General features: G+C 44.3%; 1 protein-coding gene across 1 annotated transcript in view; it reads left to right on the forward strand.

The window, feature by feature from the left end:
- Positions 1-1,057: 1,057 nt before the first annotated feature.
- The window catches only part of LOC140197889 (eukaryotic translation initiation factor 4E type 2-like), a 29,496-nt gene continuing 8,208 nt past the window's right edge, over positions 1,058-22,345 (forward strand). The window contains exons 1-4 of the mRNA XM_072258453.1: positions 1,058-1,197; positions 6,851-6,965; positions 11,961-12,095; positions 14,420-14,524. Coding sequence (XP_072114554.1) covers positions 1,178-1,197; positions 6,851-6,965; positions 11,961-12,095; positions 14,420-14,524 — 375 coding nt within the window. The 5' untranslated portion in view covers positions 1,058-1,177. The remainder of the gene's footprint in view (positions 1,198-6,850; positions 6,966-11,960; positions 12,096-14,419; positions 14,525-22,345) is intronic.

The following is a 22,345-nucleotide window of genomic DNA, read 5'->3' on the forward strand; positions in this document are numbered from 1 at the left end:
GCTCCCTAATTAAATCTGGTTCATTGCACACCACCAAATCCAGAATTGCCTTTTTCATTGTGGTTTCCACCACAAGCTTCTCTGAAAAGCCTTCTGCAAATTTCTGCTCTTGGGATCTTGTTTTCCCCAGCTAACATGCATATTGAAGTCCCCCAGGACCACCATGTGCATCTCTCCTATGCCTTTACTATCTCCTGTAGTAATGTCGATGTCAAAGTCATCATGTTGGAGATGACCAAAGCAGAATATAAGGTGTTGTTTCTCTAATTTGTGTCTTGCCTCAAATTGGCAGTAGAGGAGGCCGTGGACAAACATGTCAGTATGGGAATGGGAACTGTAATTAATATGGCTGGCTAACATTGCAGCATCAACATCTATCTCCCTCACCAACCCCCACACATCCTTTTGTTTTCCTTTATCCTTCTGGCCCCTTCATCCTTTCTTTGCTCCTCCCTGCCTTCACACACATTCCTCCCTCTGTTTCCCCACCTCCTTCCCTTTATTCCAGGCTCTCATGTCCTCTCTCACCAGAGTCTGTCTTCTTCAGCCCTTTGCCTCTTCCACCTATCACCTTCCAGTTTTTAACATTATTCCCACTTTCAACCACACCTTCCCTCCCCATCTGGACTCACCTATTACTTGCCAGCTCACCCCCCCCCCCCAGATGCTCCATACCCCACCCTTTATTCTTGTCTCTGCTCTCATTCTTTCCAGTCCTGAAAAGAAACGTTTATTGTTTATTTCCCCTCCATAGATGCTGCCTGACCTGCTGAATTCCTCCAGCACTTTTGTGTATTGCTGTATGTTTGTTTTATTAGAATTTTGGATTTACTGTTAACCTCTTATACTTTTAAAATCAGTTTTACAAATAATATCTAAATACATCGTCGCAGATAAGTACGGGTGTGTGCCCATTTCTAAATTCATTATCTCAATTCATAGACTAGGAAAATCAAAATTATGACCAGAGCAGGTTTTGAAATTGAGATTTTCGCTCCGCTGAGGTTTGGCCTGAACCATTTGCCGTGGCCGTGGCTCGAACGCATGCGCATAATCGCGGCCGGAGATTCGGCCTCCTCGTTGAGAGGCTGGTGTGTATTTTTTTAAAGTAGCTATTTTTGTATAATTACGTTCTTTTACTTAATATTCGTTATTTTTTCTCGGAATTCTTGAAGATATGAATAACAAATTCCAAGCGTAAGTTATCGATATTTTGACAATCTGTTTCCTAAACAAAAAAACTTTCTAGAGGTGGTTGACAGCTCGAGCCGGGTGGAAGTCCCGCTCCGAGCAGCGTCCCTGATTAGGGACGGGACATGTCCTACCCAGAACCGTTTGATTGGTCAGGATGCGGGTCCTGGAACTACTTGATTGGCCATTGTTGGGGGTTGGGACCATTTGATTGGTTATCGATGCGGGAACCGGGTTACTTGATTGGTCGTTGGCGCGGAGTTTGAGACATTTTGATTCGCCATTGGTGCAGAAGCCGGGACCACCTGATTGGCTGCGGGTGCGCCGCGTAAAAAACGTTGCCTTTTGGCCCCATGCCATGCCAATAAAGCTACTTTACTTCCTGTCCTCTTTCAGTCTCTCACGTTGCCTCAAAAAGGCAGCATTCACTGTTAAGTCAGCGTCTCCACCCAAAAGTCGACTGTTTATTTTTTCCATAGATGCTGCCTGACACGGCGAATTCCTCCAACGCCTTTGTGTAGTGATCGTCGATCCCCACCATCCAGGCCATGCCAGTTTCTCGCAACTACTGTTGGGCAGGGGGTACAACAGGGGTTCCCAACCTGGGGTTCGTGGACCCCTCGGTTAATGGTCCGTGGCACTAAAAGAGGTTGTGAACCCTTGGGGTACAAGAAGGCTGAAATCCTACTTGAACAGGTTCAAGAATAGCTACTTAGACCATAAAACATAGGAGCAGAATTAGGCCATTTGGCCCATTGAGTCTGCTCCGCCATTCAATCGTGGCTGATCCTTTTTTTTCCCTCCTCCTCAACCCCAGTTCCCGGCCTTCACTCTGTAATCTTTGAGGCTATGTCCAATCAAGAACCTTTTATCAATCTGCCTTAAATACACCCAATGACCTGGCCTCCACAGCTGCATGTGGCAACAAATTCCACAAATTCACCACCCTTTGGCTAAAGAAATTTCACCGCATCTTTGTTTTGAAAGGGTGCCCCTCTATCCTGAGGCTGTGTTCTCTTGTCCTAGGCACTCCCACCATGGGAAACATCCTCCACATCTACTCTGTTTAGGCCTTTCAACATTTGAAAGGTTTCAATGTGATTTCCCCCCCCCACCCAATCCTTCTGAATTCCAGTGAGTACAGGCCCAGAGCCATCAAACATTCCTCGTATCATAACCATTTCATTCCTGGAATCACTTCCTTTTAATTATTTGGTTCTTGAACATACTGGCAAAGCCCTGATCATAAACTCAAGAGATTCTGTAAATACTGGAAATTCACACACACACAACTGAGGAACTCAGCAGGTCATGCAGCATCTATGGAAATGAATAAACAGTCATTGTTTTGGGCTGAGACCCTTCTTCAGGACCTTGATTATTATAGTTTAGTAACATTATGGTTACTTTATCCTAAAATGGTTCTAATTGTATTATTTACTTCTAAAAATTGTGTAATATTTATTAACTATCTTTTTTGTGAATGCAGCTTGTATGTTGATATGTATATGCCTGTGGTGCTACCGCAAGTAAGTTTTTGCTGCACCTGTGCATACTTGTACTTGTGCAGGTGACAGTAAACTCAACTTCGACTTTCTTATCAGTTCCTCTTTTTGTACGCAAAGAGGCAATTTACAGTATCAAATGAGCTTACTGGCACATTTTTACTGTCTGGGAGGAAACCTATGCGATCATAGGGAAACCATGTAAACTCCACATGGGCAACACCCCTACACTCCCCTTACCATTATCTAGGCCCTTAATCAACTCCTCCAGGTGAGGCAGTGTTCTACATGAATTCTCGTGTGTTCTTTATTTCACCTGGTGCTCCTGTTGCTGCCTCCTCTGTGATGGTGAGACTGGGCCCAGATTGAGTGACCACTCCGCTGAGCTCCATCTTGCCCCATCCCCCGGGCTAGCCAGGATCTCCCAGTGCTCAGGTGTTTTAATTCCATTTCCCTTTCTCACCCTGGCAGTGACATATCTGTCCACAGTCTCCTCCACTGCCAGGTCTAGGTGACGTACAAATATGAAGAACAGCACATCATAATCTGCCTGGGCATCCTCCAACCTAGCGGCATGAACATCAAATTCTTTAACTTCTGTTATCCACTGCCCTCTGTCCCTTTTCTCCTTGTTACTTCTTTCTCTCATCCTGATCCAATTGCCTCCCCTTCATCCTATTTCTTTCTTTTCCCCTACCCTCCCCATCTGCCCATCTGGATGCACTTATCACATGTCAGCTTTTGCTCTGCCCCTTTCCTCCATATTTTAATATTCAAAGTTCAAAATTTCAAAGTAAATTTATTATCAAAGTAGAACATATGTCACCATGTGTAGCCCTGAGACTCATTTTCCCCAGGGCATAATCAACAAATCCGTAATGGAATAGCAACCATGAAAGATCACACAAAGATGTTCAGCCAAGTGCAGAAGAGAACAAACTGTGCAAATGCAAAAAGAAGAAACAATGATAAGAAATAAATCAGCAATAACTATCAGGAACATGAAATGAAGAGTCCTTGAATGTGAGTCTATAGGTTGTGGGAGCAGTTCAGTGAAGAGGCAAGTGAAATTGAGTGAAGTTATCCCCTTTGGTTCAAGAGCCTGATGGTTGAGGGGTAGTAACTGTTCCTGAGCCTGGTTGTGTGAGTCCTGAGGCTCCTGTACCTTCTTTCCAGTGGCAGCAGCGAGAAGGGAGCATGTCATGTGCGGTAGGGGTCCCTGATGATGGATGCTGCTTTCCTGTAACAACGCCTCATGTCGATGTGCTCAGTGGTGGGGAAGTCTTTTCTGTGATGAACTGGGCCGTATCCACTACTTTTTGTAGGATTTTTTGTTCAAGTGCATTGGTGTTTCCCTACCAGGAAACACCAGTTAATATACTGTCCACCACATAGAAGTTTGTCAAAGTTTTAGCCTTTGCAAACTCCTAAGGAATTGGAGGCTCTGCTCTGCTTTGTAATTTTACTTGTGTGCTGGGCCCAGGACAGGTCCTCTAAGACAATAACACCGAGGAATTTAAAGCTGTTGACCTCAGATTTTCATTCACTCTTCCTATATGTCAAGCTGTAGTCAATAAAGAACATCCTAATATATTCATCTTTGAAGACTAGATGTTCCAGGGTTGAGTGATGAGTCAATGAGTTGGCATCTGTTGTAGACCTGTTGCGGCAGTCGGCAAATTGGAGTGGACCCAAGTTGCTTCTGAGACAGGAGTTGATATGTTTCACCGCCAACCTCTCAAAACCGTTCCACACAGGCTGTTTGACCTAACTCGTCACTGGCCTCTGTGTGGCGCAGTGAGCTGGTCCCATCTGGCCCATAGCTGTCTAAACCTCTCCTTAACTAGGTGCAAACAACAAACAACAGGAATTCTGCAGATGCTGGAAATTCAAGCAACACACATAAAAGTTGCTGGTGAACGCAGCAGGCCAGGCAGCATCTCTAGGAAGAGGTGCAGTCGACATTTCAGGCCGAGACCCTGACGAAGGGTCTCGGCCTGAAACGTCGACTGTACCTCTTCCTAGAGATGCTGCCTGGCCTGCTGCGTCCTTTTATGTGTGTTCCTTAACTAGATGGTTGCTTATCTGCCTGCCTCAAATATATTTTTTATGTAACACTGGCTTCGCCTAGCAGCTTAATACAGTGGACTGTATTAATACAGTGGACTGTGGATAACCCCCTGCCCGGCCAAACTTAAGACATCTCGTTTGGGTGGATACTGTCCCCTGTTACAAATCAGTACCCCGAAATAACAAACAGTACACAATATGCGATTAAATGATTAAGCTTTATAATTCTTACTTTGAATATATGGTTAGTAGAGAAACAAAATATAAAAGAAAAAGGGCCCAAATCTTATTAAACAGTGTGTGCACAAAGTTGGAGCTCACTCAGTAGTCCTTCCACCGTCAGTCTCCTCCGAGCTTCGCCGACCTTCGGACCCCCACTCCAAGTCCACCCCGTCCGGCAGTCTACCAGATCTCTCCATTTGTGTCTTCTCTCCTCACCTCTCCCTCTCCCTCTGGCAAAAGCCCACAAAATCAACTGCTTTCAGAATCACAAAACAGGGCAACAAACTCCTGATTGGCTAACATGCAACCATAGTCCTGTTATCTCCAGCCATAACCCAAACATTGCTGCTACAGAGAAACCGTTACTTCAGCAGTGAATTACAAAAAACTAAGACATTAGCAGTGAACCCTTCGAGCGTTACATTTATTTAAAGATGCAGCACAGTAACAGGCCCTTCTGGCCCAATGAGTCCATGCTGCCCAATGAACCCACTCACCGGTACATCTTTGGACTGTGGCAGAGACCCACAAGAAACCCATGCATTCATGGGGAGAGTGTACAAACTCCCTTACAGGCAGTGGTGGAATTGGACCCGGGTCATTTCATATTCTCAATATTTATTGCTTAATTATTTTTTATTATTATTTTGCTTCAGTTTTTGCTGTTTCTTTGTACACAAGAAAATGAATCAGGATTTTACATGGTGACGTATATGTACTTTGATAATAAATTTACTTTGAACTGTGAACCTAAGAGAAATACCTCACCGGCTTGTAATTACCTGTCTAATCCCCACTACTCTTAGCCAAGGTATCTTGGTTAAACTAAACTTGGAATATTATGTTCAGTTCTGGTCGCCTCATTTTAGGAAGGATGTGGAATCTTTAGAGGGAGTGCAGAGAAGGTTTTACCAGAATGCTGCCTGGACTAGAGAGCATGTCTTATGGAGATAAGTTGAGTGAGTTAATGTTTTCCTCTTTGGAGAGAAGGAGGATGAGAGGTGACTTGATAGAGGTGTACAAGATGATAAATATTGAGGGAATAGCCAGAAACTTTTCCCCCAGGGCAGAAATGGCTAATATAAGGGGGCAGAATTTTAAGATGTTTTTGAGGAAAGTATATTAAGTTATTTTACACAGATAGTGGTGGGTGTGTGGAACACCCTGCCAGGGAGGTCATGGAGGCAGATATATTAGGGGCATTTACGATGCTCTTAGCACATGAATGATAGAAAAATAGAGGGTTATGTAGAAGGGAAGGGTTAGATTGATCCTGGAGTAAGTTAGAAGGTCGGCACAGCACTGTGGACTGAAAGGCCTGTATACCATGCTGTAATAATATTGTGTGTGTGTGTGTGGGAGTGAGATTGTGTTTCTGTTTCCCCCTCTCACATTATGTCTTTACCTGCCCCCCCTTCCCTTTCTTCCATGCCTTTGGTCCTCTCCTATCAGATTCCCCCTTCTCCAGCCCTTTATCTCTTTCATCAATTAACTTCCCAGCTCTTTACTTCATCCCCTCTCTCTCCCAGTTTAACCTATCACCTACTACCTTGTACTTCTTCCTCTACTGCCCCCACCTTCTTGCTCTAACTTCTCATCTTTTCTCATCCAGTCCTGATGAGGGGTCTTGGCCTGAAATGTCGACTGTTTACCCTTTTCCATAGATGCTGCCTGGCCTGCTGAGTTCCTCCAGCATTCTGTGTGTGTTGCAAGAGATTTGTCTAGTGGTTGGCCTTATCCTTTCCTCATCTTAAAAATTTCCCCAGTCACAAACACAAAAATTGTGCACTAAAATGTTTCTCCTGGAGAAATAGTGTTTAGTTAATCATGTTTTAAAATTTAAAAAATATGATTTTTTGTAGCCTGAAAGATGATGACAGTGGGGACCATGAACACAATGAAGAGAATGAGTCACTGAAGGAGAAAGAAGCAGAATTATGTGAACAGGAAAAGACACAAAGCACTGCTAAGAGAAAGGTACTAATTAACATTTCCTTAAAGCCATGAGAAGAAGGGCATTAAGAGGGCCAGGAGGGGTCATGAAAAGTTCTTGGCAAGTAGGATTAAAGAGAATTCCAAGGCATCCAATGCATACGAGTTCATGGCGCTAGCCAGGTGTCAGAGAACATTTCGGGAGTGCAGTGTTATGTGTTATACTGGAACGGGGCTGCACGAGGACATACCCGATCAAACTTTTCCATGAACAGCTGCCAGACCATTTGGGCTGACCGGAAGTGCACTGAGAGCAGTAAGCGTAAGGGAGTTGGGTGCTTACTGTTCTGGTTAACAACGGATGGTGCAATCCGGGTCATATTACGATCGAGGAACATGTTGTAGACCGGATATTGAACTTTTTGCTGTTGGACTCCAGCCATATTCCACTGAGATACAACACTGGACGTCACGGGAGGTTGTTCCTGCTGGTGGCCATCGAACTTTGCAGTTCCTCCCATGGAGGGTCAGACACCCTGAGCCAATAGGCTGGTCCTGGACTTATTTCCATCTGGCATAGTTTGCATATTGTTGTTTGATTGTTTGTGGTTTTTGTATTGCTATATTTATGCTCTATTCTTGGTTGGTGCAGTTGTAATGAAACCTAATTTCCCTCAGGATCAATAATGTATATCTATCTATCTACATCAAGAGCCTATGGCAGAACCAAAACCATTGTTGATTGCAGAATGCTTTAGGTTTCATAAGTACACATAAAGGAAGGAGGGTTTTATCAGCATATGTGGCTGAACTGAAGGGGTTGTCTAAACGTTGTCAGTTTGGTAATGGGCTTAATAATGTACTGAGAAATTGGTTATTTTGTGGAATCTTACAAGAAGCATTCAAAAATGGCTCCTAATTGAAGCACAATTCACATTTCAAAGTACAGCTGAAGTAGCTGTATCAATGGAAACGGCAGACAGACACAATTGACTTGTAGTCAGGAATGAAAGTGAGTGTGACCAAAATGGCAGTGTCTAGACGGAGGTCTGTCTAGTCGAGCAATTGTGTTACTGCTGTAGCAAGGACTCACATACACCAGACCAATGCAGATTTAAAGGCAAAACAAAGAGCATGTTGGACAGACAAAAATAAATAGACTACACAGGGAAGAGAAAAAGATAAAAAAGATAGTCTTGCTGTTTCTGCAATACTGTCACAATATCAGCAAAGCTCATGTCAGCTGGTTTGGTTGGAACAGTCAAACTTCGAAGCAAACAGTATGTCTTTAAACCCAATGCACTTGGTACTCATTTCTCATTGGCTATTTTATTTGCTTCAAAATACTGTTCAATTTGCTCAGTATACATGAGCTAGTTACCCCTTGAGCTATTGACTGCGTCTATCTTTCCAATGTAGTCAGCCGTTTCTACTCTCTGTTTAATGATTATTATGAACCAGTATTCTCTTTTTATGAACCTGTGAATTCTTCCATTTACTGCCCTTTTTTTAAAAAAACTTGATTGTGTCTTCCCTTCTGAAGAACACGTGCTGCGCTGTATTTTTAACTTGAACGTCACACTACGCTTCCACAGGTAGGTAGTCGTCTTGGGTTTATTTTAAAAATACCTTGTCGCCACTGTTATGTTTTGTAACTCCAAAATTTAAAACTAATTAAAAGCAAGAACACAAAGCCAGAACGTAGGTCTAACTTTGTAAGTTTTGGGCCCCATATCTCAGAAAGGATGTGTTGTCATTGGAGAGAGTCCAGAGGAGGTTCACAATGATGATTCTGGGAATGAAGGGGTTAACATATGACGAGCATTTGGCAATGTAGTCATTGGAATTTAGAATACGTGGGGATCTCATTGAAACCTATTGAATGTTGAAAGGACTAGATAGGATGGATGTGGAGAGGATGTTTCCTATGGTGGGAGTATCCAGAACTAGAGGGCACAGCCTCAGAATTGAGGGGTGACCTTTTAGAACAGAGTTAAGGAGGAATTTTTTTAGCCAGAGAGTAGTAAATCTGTGGGATGCTGTGCCACAGACTGTGGTGGAGGCCAAGTCCGTGCATGTATTCAAGGGAGAAGTTGATCGTTTTCCTGATCGGTCAGGGCATCAAAGAATATGGAGAGAAGGCGGGTGTATGGGGTTGAGTGGGATCTGGAATCAGCCATGATAGAATGATGGAGCAGACTCGATGGACTGAATGGCCTAATTCTGCTCCCAAGTTTTATGGTCTTATGTATTTTACTTTAAGCGAAGTGAGCACATATCATGTAGTGGTGTCATGGCATATGCAATTTTGTACATATAACCATAATGAATTATATAAACAAAATAGAATGCCTAATCAAACAACATATTTACTGTATTACTCAAATATTACTGATACAGTGACTGTATATACTATCTGTGCTATTGCAGTGTGCTATGTATTGTTGGTAAACCTTGGGCCCGGAGCAAACTATATTCATGTATGGTTGAATGATAATTAAACTTAAACTTGTACAGAGAGTTGTACAGAAATTGTTACATTTCACGTGCCCTTGTCAGTTCTGATCTCGTGTGTTCAGAGCACAAATTAAAATATTATCTTTCAATATTAAAATCGATGGATGAAGGGACAACCTACTCACCACCACCTCCACTCAAACAACTGCTCTCATTTAATTTTGCAGCCAGTGGCAGATGACGAAAGCAGCACCTCAAGGATTTCCAGGGAGATTTCAGACCAGTGAAGTGCAATAACTCAAGTTAATGGAAGATTTTACTTGAGATCAATGTATGGTTGAAAACCCATTGTATTAACGCCAAACAGTTGGTTTTGGTTTACTAATGTCACATGTACCAAAACACAGTGAAAAGATTGCCTTGCATACTGTTCATTCAGGTCAAATCATTACATTGCACAGTACATTGAGTGCATTAAAACAATAACAATGCAGAGTAAAGTGTAAAAGCTACTGAAAGAGTGCAGTGAAGGTAAACGATAAAAATGCAAGATCATAATAAGGTAGATTGTGAGGCAAAGGGTCCATCTTATCATTCAAGAGGTCTGTTCAAGAGTCTGATAAGCTGTCATTGAGCCTGGTGGTATGTGCTTTAAGACTTTTGTATCTTCTGCTTGATAGGAGAGGGGGGGAAGAGAGAATGTCCGGGGGGGGGGGGTGTCTTTGATTATGCTGGCTGCTTTACTGAGATATTGAGAGGCGTAGACGGATTCCATGAGGGGATGCTTGTTCCTATGATGAGCTGGTCTATGTCCACACTTTGTGTTATTTCTTGCAGTAATGTGTAGAACAGTTGTCATACCAAGCTGTGTTGCATCCAGATAGGATGTTTTCTATGGTAATTGTGACGGGGTCCTGAATTACCCCTATGAACTGTGCTTTTGAAAAGAGAGAGAGAGAGTTATTTAACACCGACATGTTGTTTTGAAAGAGAGAGAGAGAGAGAGACGAAGACTAACTGTTGGACTGTCACTTTAAGGAACGAGAAAGAACTGAGTAACTTTTGGATTTCTGCTGAGTTGGAGTTGGAGGTGGCACTGAGCAGCTCGTAAGTTGCTATGGTGACCGATGGCATTATTTAATGGACACTCAAAGTTATGATTTCTGGCAGTGTGTTGCTACTTTCTTCAAGGACAGATCGCCTGCTTGCATTTCTTAAGCAGAGAGAGGAAGGAGGAGTTATTTGAGTGACAGTTGATGCTCAGCACGGGAAGATAAAATAGGAGGTCAGATGATACAGACCTCAGACACATGTTTGGACACTGAATGAGCATTGTTGTGCCCACAGAAAAAGTGGGTTTTGGAGGATCAATAAGGCGGACCGATCCATCGCTCTTGCAGTGGAAAGAAGGAAAAGGGGTTGACTGGTGGGGAGTTGTCCATGTGTCCACCCTCGCCTGGGGGATAGCTCCACCACAGAAAACCAGTCCCCTTTGTTAAAGTCACAGTCGGTGACTTTTAAAGGATTTCGAAGGACAATGAGAAAATCGACGGCGTCAGCTCACCTGAAGACTCAAATCTCTCCCTCTCCCTCTCTCCTTCACTACTCAACTCAATACCATGAACTGAACTGAACTGAACTTTACTCATCGTCGTAAGGCTGTATCTTTTTACCCCTAGACTTAAAGAAGCTTAGTTTTTCATACATATATTTCCACACTTACTGATTTACTTACTTATATATATAATCATTGCTAACCTGTTTGATTTATTTACATTTATGTTACTGTATTCTGTAGTTACTAATAAATATTATTAGTTAATAGCAATACTGGACTCCAAAGTGTTTTCCATCTCTGCTAGTTCTTTATTCCCATCACGGGGTACGTGACATAATCATAAAAATTGTTAAGAATCAGTGTGGACATGTCAATAAATAAATGAACAAATATAATGTTTTTGTATTATTTATTTAATTGGGTTCTCTTTATCTAGTTTTAGGACTTGCATGAAGATCTGATCACATTTTAGGTCATGTTTATGCAGAAATAGAGGAAATTCTACAGGGTTCACAAACTTTCTAGCACCACTGTAGCACAGCATGTCAATGTCAGTGAGCCTCTGCTGTTCCATTCATGCAATCTGATTGGGTGAGTGAGCTAAGCGCGAGATTTAAAACGCGAGCGGGGTCTTCTGGAAACTTTTGGCAAGCTTGAGATATCACAGTTTTCTAGGTACTTGGCCTACAAGAAAAACTGAAGCTTAACTGGAGCAACCATTGTTAGATTGGGACATTGTTAGAGCTTGAGGCTTTGGCTCAAGAGGCTTAGGAAAGACAAAGATGAAGGTATGTTTCTGGTAATTTTCTTTCCTTCTCTGATCCACTTTTAAGGTCTTTGATAAGTTCCAATTACAAAGAATAAAATCTGTGAATACTTGGTGCTGAAGATTTACGGAAATTACACTGTAAATAGTCCAATGAAGTCATGTAATGAACACCCAAAAAACCAAATATAAAGAAGGCCAGTTAAGGCAATGGAGAATGGAGTAGTTGATTGTTTTGATTATGTTTTTGTTTACACAGGCAGTGACACCTGGAGCTGGTGAGCACCCTCTACAATATAACTACACCTTCTGGTACTCCAGGCGTACACCAAGCAGACCAGCTAACACCCAGAGCTATGAACAGAATATTAAACAGATTGGAACAGTTGCCTCAGTAAGTTGGTCATAGCTTTTTATTTTTATGTAAATAAGATGCAGCATTGGCAGTGGATAACATTAACAATTACTGAACTTTGTCACAAAAGCTGGGCCTAATCAGGTTGTATTGGGTTAAATTGGGAAATATGATAGCACAATGGTTAAGTCGTTGGAGTAGCAATCAGAGTTCTGATCCTTGATCCCAGTAAATGGGTTCAAATTCCACCACAGCAACGGGAATTTATTTAAAGTATTTTAATATTTAAGAGCGTGCGCGGTCACTTCGGTGGTGATGTCATATCTGTCAAGTAGGGGACCGTGCACAATTCTGATTTGATGGAGACGGACGTGAGAGTACGGAGGAACATCTGGAAAACTTCTGAAATGCCTGCTTCGCTTCCGCTGCTACTATTGTAACTGGAATCTCCGGAGCAGAAGCCCCGAAATCCTCGGCTTTGCGTATTTCAGCAGCCGGGGTGAGGTCAAAGGCGCTCGGCAGAGGATGGCACTCGGGAGGCTGTATCGGAGAGGATGGTCGGAAGCTCGAAGTTTTTGGACAGATGGACTCAGTGTCGGCTGTGGTTGGCTGCTTCCAAGGCATTGGCAAGTTGACGGTGCCTGGAGGTTTATGGCAGGGAGTTTCTCCCTTTTGCCGCCTGCTATCGGGGACTCGGGAGTCGATCGACTCAGGAACTTTTGAGACTTTATTTACCGTGCCCATGGTTTGTTCTTCATCAAATTATGGTATTACTTTGCACTGCTGTAACTATATGTTATAATTATGTGGTTCTGTCAGTGTTAGTCTTTGATTTGTCCTGTTTTCTGTGATATCACTCCAGAGAAACATTGTATCATTTCTTAATGCATGTATGCATTTCTAAATGACAATAAAAGAGGACTGAGTGTTCTTATAATCTAAAAAAAATAAATGGGAAGTTATTACAGCGCCTGTGTCCCAGGTTCAATTCCCGCTGCTGTCTATAAGGAGTTTGTACGTTTTTGCCGTGACTGCTTAGGTTTCCACCTGGCACTTCAGTTTCCTCCCACATTTGAAAGATGTATGATTAGTAGATTACTTGGTCACATGGGTGTAATTGGACAGCATAGGGTCATTAGACAGGAAGGGTGAGATACCGTGCTGTATCACTAGATAGAAATGTAAGTTAGTGATGTTATTTTAATAAATATGATCATGTATGTCAAAGTTCAGAAAAGGGCACTACAGGGCTTAGTTGTACTTGGCCTGCTGAGTTCCTCCTGCATCTTGTGTGTGTTGCTTTGGATTTTCAGCATCAGCAGAATTTCTCGTGTTTTCTGTGGAGACGTACAGTTTGTGCACAAAGGATCCAGGCAGAAGAGAATAGGTGAGACAGGAGTAAGTAGCAGTAGAGGAGTCTGTGGACCAACAAGTTGGAATGGAAATGGGAAATGGTATTAAAATAGACGGCCACTGGGAAATCCCACCTTTTGCAGATAGAGCACTAACAGCATTCTTGATGAGAAAGCAGCTGATGAAAAGTATTATATCTGCTGATGTGCATGTTTCCATTCTGACTGCGCTATGTCCATAATGGCAAACATGTCTTCAGGTATCTAACCCCTAAACCGCAGAATTTTCTCCTCATCCTTTTAGTCTCCTTTTGCTCTTCTCTCTTCTCCCTCTCCCTCTCTCCTCTCTTCTCCCTCTCCCTCTCTCCTCTCTTCTCCCTCTCCCTCTCTTCTCCCTCTCCCTCTCTCCTCTTTTCTTCCTCTCCCTCTCTCCTCTCTTCTCCCTCTCCCTCTCTTCTCCCTCTCCCTCTCTCCTCTTTTCTTCCTCTCCCTCTCTCCTCTCTTCTCCCTCTCCCACTCTCTTTTCTTCCTCTCCCTCTCTCCTCCCTCTCCCTGTCCCTCTCCCTCTCTCTTCTCTCTCTCCCTCTCTCCTCTCCACCTTCTTCCTCTCTCTCTCTCCCTCTCTCTTCTCTTCTCCCTCTCTCCTCTCTTCTCCCTCTCCCTCTCTCCTCCCTTCTCTCTCTCTCCTCTCCCTCTCTCTCTCCTCTCTTCTCCCTCGCTCTCTCCTCTCTTCTCCCTCTCCCTCTCTCTCCCTCTCTCTTCTCTCTATCATTATTTGTGATATTCTTTGAAACCTAAATCTTTGCAAAAAATGAAATCACCTTCACAGGATTCAGTCTCAAATTTATTTGCTGGCACTTCACTGACATGCCTCAATGTTTTATCATCTTAAAGATGTTGTATTAATACATATTACTCTGTTGATCAAAATCAGCTGGAGGTGCTGGTGTGGTAACGCAATTCATATAATTATGTTGCTGTTGATTGCTGGCTTCCGTCTTCCTCCACCAGGTGGAGCAGTTCTGGAGGTTCTACAGCCATTTGGTGCGACCAGGTGACTTGACAGGTCATAGTGATTTCCACCTCTTCAAGGAGGGTATCAAACCTATGTGGGAGGTGAGTAGTGGGCTAAGCGTTTGTTTTGTCTTTGGGTACTGGTATATGTATTGGAATCAGAATCAGGTTTATTATCACTGAATTTTATGATGTGAAATTTGTTTTGTGGCAGCAGTACAGTTCAAAGTCATAAATTACTATAAATTACAAAATAAATAAAGTTTGCAATAAAAAAGAACAACGAGCTAGTGTTCTCGGGTTCATAGGCTGTTTAGAAATCTAATGAAGGGGAAGATGCTGTTCCTAAAATGTTGATTGTGGGTCTTCAGGTTCCTGTACCTCCTCACTGAAGTAGTAATGAGAAGAGGCATGTCCTGGATGGTGAGAGCCCTTAATGATGGAAACTGCCTTCTTGGGTTGCCACATTTTGAAGATGTCCTCAGTGGGAGGGAGGATTGTGTCCACGATGGAACTGGCTGAGTCTACAACCCCCTACAGCCTCTTGCGATCCTGTGCATTGGAGCCTCCATACCAGATGGTGATACACCGGTCAGACTGCTCTCCATCTTTGGTAACATATCAAATCTCAAACACCTAATGAAATATAGCCGCTGGTGTGTCTCTTTTGTGAAACCCCCTTTAACTGGGCATCTCTGGAAATGTTGCTCATTAGCCCCTCACTAACAGCCACTGGATTCTGCGACGAGAACCCACCTTTCTCAAGCTTGGTACATCTGGGGTGTATATGACTTTGGTCCCACCAAATCCGTGGGGTTGGGATGACTCACCCATCCCAACCCTGGTTTGTGTGAATGACGTGTGATTTACTGCCTTGCAGTAGCTCATTGGCATAAAATAATAGATCACACACTGCATACAATATTAAAGAAGTATATTTGTGAACGTTAACTTAATCAAAGAGTGAGTAAAGAAAAGAGAGAAATAAATAAGAAGGGCCCATTGTAATGAAACAGTCAAATATGCACAGATTGGAGCTCAAATTTTCCAAACGCCGTATTCGGCATGTCAACAAATACACTCAAAAACTTCTATAGTTGCACCGTGGAGAGCATTCTGACAGGCTGCATCACTGTCTGGTATGGAGGGGCTACTGCACAGGACTGAAAGAAGCTGTAGAAGGTTGTAAACCTAGTCAGCTCCATCTTGGGCACTAGCCTACAAAATACCCAGGACATCTTTAGGGAGCGGTGTCTCAGAAAGGCAGCTTCCATTATTAAGGATCTCCAGCACCCAGGTCATGCCCTTTTCTCACTGTTACCATCAGGTAGGAGGTACAGAAGCCTGAAGGCACACACTCAGTGATTCAGGAACAGCTTCTTCCCCTCTGCCATCTGAGTGCCAAATGGATATTGAAGCTTTGGACACTACCTCACTTTTTTTTAATATACAGTATTTCTGTTTTTGCACATTCTTTTAAATCTGTTCAATATACATAATTGACAAAGGGGGTGCTGTTGTAGTCTGGCGTACTGACCTCTACCTTGCCGAGGCACAGCGACAACTCGCGGATACCTCCTCTTATTTACCCCTCGATCGTGACCCCACTAAGGAGCACCAGGCCATTGTCTCCCACACCATCACCGACTTTATCCGCTCAGGGGATCTCCCATCCACTGCTACCAACCTTATTGTTCCCACACCCCGCACTTCCCGTTTCTACCTCCTACCCAAGATCCACAAACCTGCCTGTCCTGGCCGACCTATTGTCTCAGCTTGCTCCTGCCCCACCGAACTCATCTCTGCATACCTCGACACTGTTTTATCACCCCTGTTCAATCCCTTCCGACCTATGTTCGTGACACTTCTCATGCTCTTAAACTTTTCGATGATTTTAAGTTCCCTGGCCCTCACCGCTTTATTTTCACCATGGATGTCCAGTCCTTATATACTTCCATCCCCCATCAGGAAGGTCTTAAAGCTCTACGCTTCTTTTTGGATTCCAGACCTAATCAGTTCCCCTCTACCACCACTCCGCTCCGTCTAGCGGAATTAGTCCTTACTCTTAATAATTTCTCCTTTGGCTCCTCCCACTTCCTCCAAACTAAAGGTGTAGCTATGGGCACCTGTACGGGTCCTAGCTATGCCTGCCTTTTTGTTGGGTTTGTGGAACAATCTATGTTCCGTGCCTATTCTGGTATCTGTCCCCCACTTTTCCTTCGCTACATCGATGACTGCATTGGCGCTGCTTCCTGCACGCATGCAGAACTCGTTGACTTTATTAACTTTGCCTCCGACTTTCACCCTGCCCTCAAGTTTACCTGGTCCATTTCCGACACCTCCCTCCCCTTTCTAGATCTTTCTGTCTCTGTCTCTGTCTCTGGAGACAGCTTATCCACTGATGTCTACTATAAGCCTACTGACTCTCACAGCTATCTGGACTATTCCTCTTCTCACCCTGTCTCTTGCAAAAACGCCATCCCCTTCTCGCAATTCCTCTGTCTCCGCCGCATCTGCTCTCAGGATGAGGCTTTTCATTCTAGGATGAGGGAGATGTCTTCCTTTTTTAAAGAAAGGGGCTTCCCTTCCTCCACTATCAACTCTGCTCTTAAACGCATCTCCCCCATTTCATGTACATCTGCTCTCACTCCATCCTCTCGCCACCCCACTAGGAATAGGGTTCCCCTGGTCCTCACCTACCACCCCACCAGCCTCCGGGTCCAACATATTATTCTCCGTAACTTCCGCCACCTCCAACGGGATCCCACCACTAAGCACACCTTTCCCTCCCCCCCTCTCTCTGCATTCCGCAGGGATCGCTCCCTACACAACTCCCTTGTCCATTCGTCCTCCCCATCCCTCCCCACTGATCTCCCTCTTGGCACTTATCCGTGTAAGCGGAACAAGTGCTACACATGCCCTTACACTTCCTCCCTTACCACCATTCAGGGCCCCAAACAGTCCTTCCAGGTGAGGCAACACTTCACCTGTGAGTCGACTGGGGTGATATACTGCGTCCGGTGCTCCCGATGTGGCCTTTTATATATTGGCGAGACCCGACGCAGACTGGGAGACCGCTTTGCTGAACATCTACGCTCTGTCCGCCAGAGAAAGCAGGATCTCCCAGTGGCCACACATTTTAATTCCACATCCCATTCGCATTCTGACATGTCCATCCAAGGCCTCCTCTACTGTAAAGATGAAGCCACACTCAGGTTGGAGGAACAACACCTTATATTCCGTCTGGGTAGCCTCCATCCTGATGGCATGAACATCGACTTCTCTAACTTCCGCTAAGGCCCCACCTCCCCCTCGTATCCCATCTGTTACTCATTTTTATGCACACATTCTTTCTCTCACTCTCCTTTTTCTCCCTCTGTCCCTCTGAATATACCTCTTGCCCATCCTCTGGGTCCCCCCCCTTGTCTTTCTTTCCGGACCTCCTGTCCCATGATCCTCTTGTATCCCCTTTTGCCAATCACCTGTCCAGCTCTTGGCTCCATCCCTCCCCCTCCTGTCTTCTCCTATCATTTTGGATCTCCCCCTCCCCCTCCAACTTTCAAATCCCTTACTCACTCTTCCTTCAGTTAGTCCTGACGAAGGGTCTCGGCCTGAAACGTCGACTGCAACTCTTCCTCGAGATGCTGCCTGGCCTGCTGCGTTCACCAGCAACTTTGATGTGTGTTAATTGATTTACTTGTTTATTTTGTTGTTATGTTTTTTTGTTTTTTTTTCTGTCTTTCTGCTAGATTATGTATTGCATTGAACTGCTGCTGCTAAGTTAGCAAATTTCACGTCACATGCTGGTGATAATAAACCTGATTCTGATTCTCATTCACTGATCCTTGGTAGACCTCCTGCCGGGGCTCCAACGAATTGTGTTTACCCACTGGATCGAATCGTTGGACCATTTTTCTCTAGCGTCTTCTCTCTTCATTTCTTGCTGAACAAAGACCAAGACCTACTTTTATGTCCCTCAGAAAACCTCTCCCCTCAGCATTCTCTGGAAACGTTTCCTAGTTCCACCATCCCAAGTGGATGATACACATTCCAAAGCATCCCTTATTTTCAACAGTAACCCAAACAGGCTGAAAGCAGAACAGACTGCTCTTACAAAACTGCTAAATGAAATACCTACAGCATAACAGTAAAGATGAGAACCATGACATTACACTTGTTACGGCATCAATGTGGGACGGGAGATGTTGCCCCCAGGAACTTGAAGTTGCTCACTCTTTCCACTGCTGATCTGATCTCTCAATGAGATTGGTGCTTGTTCTCCTGACTTCCTCTTCTTGAAGTTCAGAATCAAATCCTTTTCTTGCTGATACCGAGTGCAAGTGCAACACCACTGATCTGTGTCTCCCTTGTACACCTCCTCATTGTCACCTAAGAATTTATCAACCACACTAGCGTCATCTGTGAATTTCTAGATGGAATTTGAGCTGTTTTTAGCCACTCAGTTATGAGTGTAGAGACAGTAGAGCGGTAATGGAAGCACTCATCCTTAAAGTGTGCTTGTCTTGATTGTCAATGAGGAGCAGCTTTTATCAGTGATCCTTATTGACTGTGAATGTCTGCTACGGAAGTCGAGAGTCCATTTAAAGAGTGAGGTACAGAGTCTCAGGCCCAGTATGATTGCTGCTGTTTAGAAGCCTGTGAGGAACTTGGGCCCTAGCAGTAAGAGATTGAACATATCCTTGAAGACTCCAGCCAGTTGGTCAGCTCAGTGTTTTTAGTACTGTCCAGGTACACTGTCAGGGCCCGACATCTTGTGAGGATTCACCCTCTTGAAGGATATTCTGACATTTGCCTGTGAGACAGAGATCACAGGGACACTTGATGGTGTGAGGATTTGACAGGTTCAAGTTCAAGTTTAATTGTCATTCAGCCACACATGAATACAGCCAAACGAGACAGCGTTACTCCGGGGCCAGGGTGCAGACAGTACCAATAGGAATACAACGCACATGTAAGATAGCAGTAAAATGAGACACACAAGATAAAATAGTCTAATTCCCCGACTCCTTGAATGTTGCAGAAGTCTGCAGTTGAACCCAATACAGCTTGTCTTCTGCTGAGTGTGCACTGGGGGCAGCACTGACTCCAGCACCACGTTGCTTCTGACACTCCGGTGGAGCACTCGACTCCGATGCCTCCCTCTGGGGACTGCAAACTTGGGTTTGAGGTCTAGTCCTCACTACGATCAAGGCCACGCAGCTAGCCCGCCATCTACCCCCGCTGTTTGCCAATAAACAAATGATTTGGACTTCCAGCATTCCACAACACCAGTATCCAATGGGGCCTTGCAATCGCAAGAAACACAACTAAGTCGATCTCTTGTTATTCAACTGCACATCTCTGCATATTGACACTTCTCTATCGCAGGCGGCATCACAGTCTGCACCGACCAGCTCCTTCAGTTCCTCTGCCAGTAAACAACTCACTCATGGGGCAGAGCTTCAGTTCTTAAATTCAGCAGGGTCTTGCGATCATAAAAAATGCTTAAAAAAGACAATAATACCTTTGGTTTATCCTGTAGAAGTCGCTGTGTCTGAATGTGTTGCCATTTTACTGGAAGATACAGGAAGGTATAGAGTTGTTCTCAAAGTGTGCATAAAAGGCGTTGAGCTCATCACTGTCATTTAAAGGAAGTAATGATATGCAAGCCCTGCCACGGCTGGTGGGCTTTCAGTTGAATCTCTAACTTCACATGAAATTACCTCTTTACTCTCATGATTGTGTTATGTAGGTCATACCTGGACTATTGTGTGATTCTGGATTGTCGGTCTTGAACACCAAAGAACAACACCCAGCAGAATGTGGATCTCCTGATTCATCCAGGGCTTCCGGTTTGGGAAAATTTGTGATGTTTTCGAAATCACAATTCGTACATGCAGCTCTTGATTAAATCAGTGAAAGCCTTAGTATATTAATTCAGATTCAAAGATGAATCTCTGGATATGGTCGAATCCACCAATTCAAAGCTCCCAGTCCTCCATTGACCATACCTTCATGGTCCTCACCACTGGTGCTGCAGTTTTTAGTCTCTGCCATATGTGCTACGTGTAGAATTTAGAGCTAGGTGATCAGACTTGCCAAAGTGTGGGCATGGGATGGCATGGTAATCTTTCTTGATAGTGGTGTAACAGATGACATATTGGTGGTCAGAAACTTCTTCAAGCTGGCCTAGTTGAAGTCCCTGCCATGATCAGGGGCATCAGAATGTGCATATGCGTGACTGTTGATCTCGGTGCTCAGCTCTTCCAGTGCCTGCTTGACATTTAACAGGAATGGCATGTATACTGCAACCAGAATGATGGTGGAGAACCTCCTTGGCACTTGACTGCCATCTTATACTTTAGCAAAAGTGGTTGTCGAAGGAAATACCAGACCAAGCCATCGAACCCATCGGATTCTCTGTGTTCTAAGCAGACATGTCTAAAGACCTCTCTGGGAAATGTAAAGGCCGGGGAGTATGTTTCATGGTGAACAATGGTTGATGAGACTCAGGTAGCTGCACACCCTCAAATCCTTTTGCTCCCTGGATATGGAATACCTTATGCTGCTATGTCGACCTTTCTGGCTGCCCAGAGAATTCACGTCAGTTATTATTACATCCCACCACGGGCCGATACCAACCTGGCTCTCATGAACTATGCAAGACTATCAAAATCCATGGCTGCTTTCATCATCGCTGGAGACTTTAACCAAGCGTGGCTGACCAGAGCTTACCTGAAGTTCTATCAATACATCGAGGTGACACACGGGGAGGAAACATACCCGACCACTGCTACTCTCCCTTCCACAACGCCTACAAAGCTCTTCTCCCCCTCTGTTTGGAGAGTCTGACCTTTCCTCCATCTTGCTTCTGCCCACCAGGCGGAAACCGAAACGGGAAGCAACTGTAGTGAAAACTATCCACTGCTGCTCCAACCAATCAGACTCAGTGTTACAAGACTGCTTTGATAGCATCGCCTGGGAGGTATTTCGAGCAGAGAACATCTCCAAATACACAGAGGTGGTCACAAGATTCATTTGGAAGTGCATTGAAGACATTTCGGTCCGGGTCAACCCAAACCAGACGTCTTGGATAAATAGTTCAGTGCATGTTGCTCTCAGTGCAGGGATAAAGCCTTTGCCTCTGGAGACCAACAGGAGCATAAGAGATGCCACTGTGGTTTTGTAGAGTCATCAAGATGGCAAAACGGCAACACAAGGACATAATCCAGTCACAGCTCTGTGACAATGACACATGCAGTGTGTGGCAAGGACTGCACACCATCGCGGACTTCAAGAGGAAACGCAGCAATACAGCCAACATTGCCACTTCGCTCCTGGATGAGCTAAGTGATTTTTACGCTCGATTTGAGGTTGAACCCCTGAGGAGATCTGCTCTTTGGTCATCTCCGAGGCTGAGGTACATAGAACATTCTGACGTGTCAACAGCTACAGGGCAGCGGGGCCGGGCGGCATCCCAGAGGGCATCCTCAGCGTGTGTGCTGAACAGCTGGCTAGTGTCTTTACATAGAAACATAGAAAACCTACAGCACATATTTATGAACATTTTTAACCTCTCCCTCTCCCAGTATGTAGTGCCCTCCTGTTTCAAATCATCCATCATCGTCCCTGTATCTAAGAAAACCAAGGTAGCATGCCTGAATGATTGGCGCCCTGTTACACTCACCTCAATAATAAGCAAATACTTTGAGAGGCTGGTTAAGGACTACATCTGCAGCATGCTACCACCCACACTGGACACATACAATTCACCTACCAATGGAACTGGTCCACCTATAACTGCCATAGCCACAGCACTACACACCGTCCTCACTCACCTGGAGAAGAGGGATGCATACGTTAGAATGCTGTACCTGGACTACAGTTCAGCATTCAACAGCATAATTCCCTCCAGACTTGACA

The sequence above is a fragment of the Mobula birostris genome, chromosome 5, assembly GCF_030028105.1.
Source record: "Mobula birostris isolate sMobBir1 chromosome 5, sMobBir1.hap1, whole genome shotgun sequence".
Lineage (NCBI taxonomy): Eukaryota > Metazoa > Chordata > Chondrichthyes > Myliobatiformes > Myliobatidae > Mobula > Mobula birostris.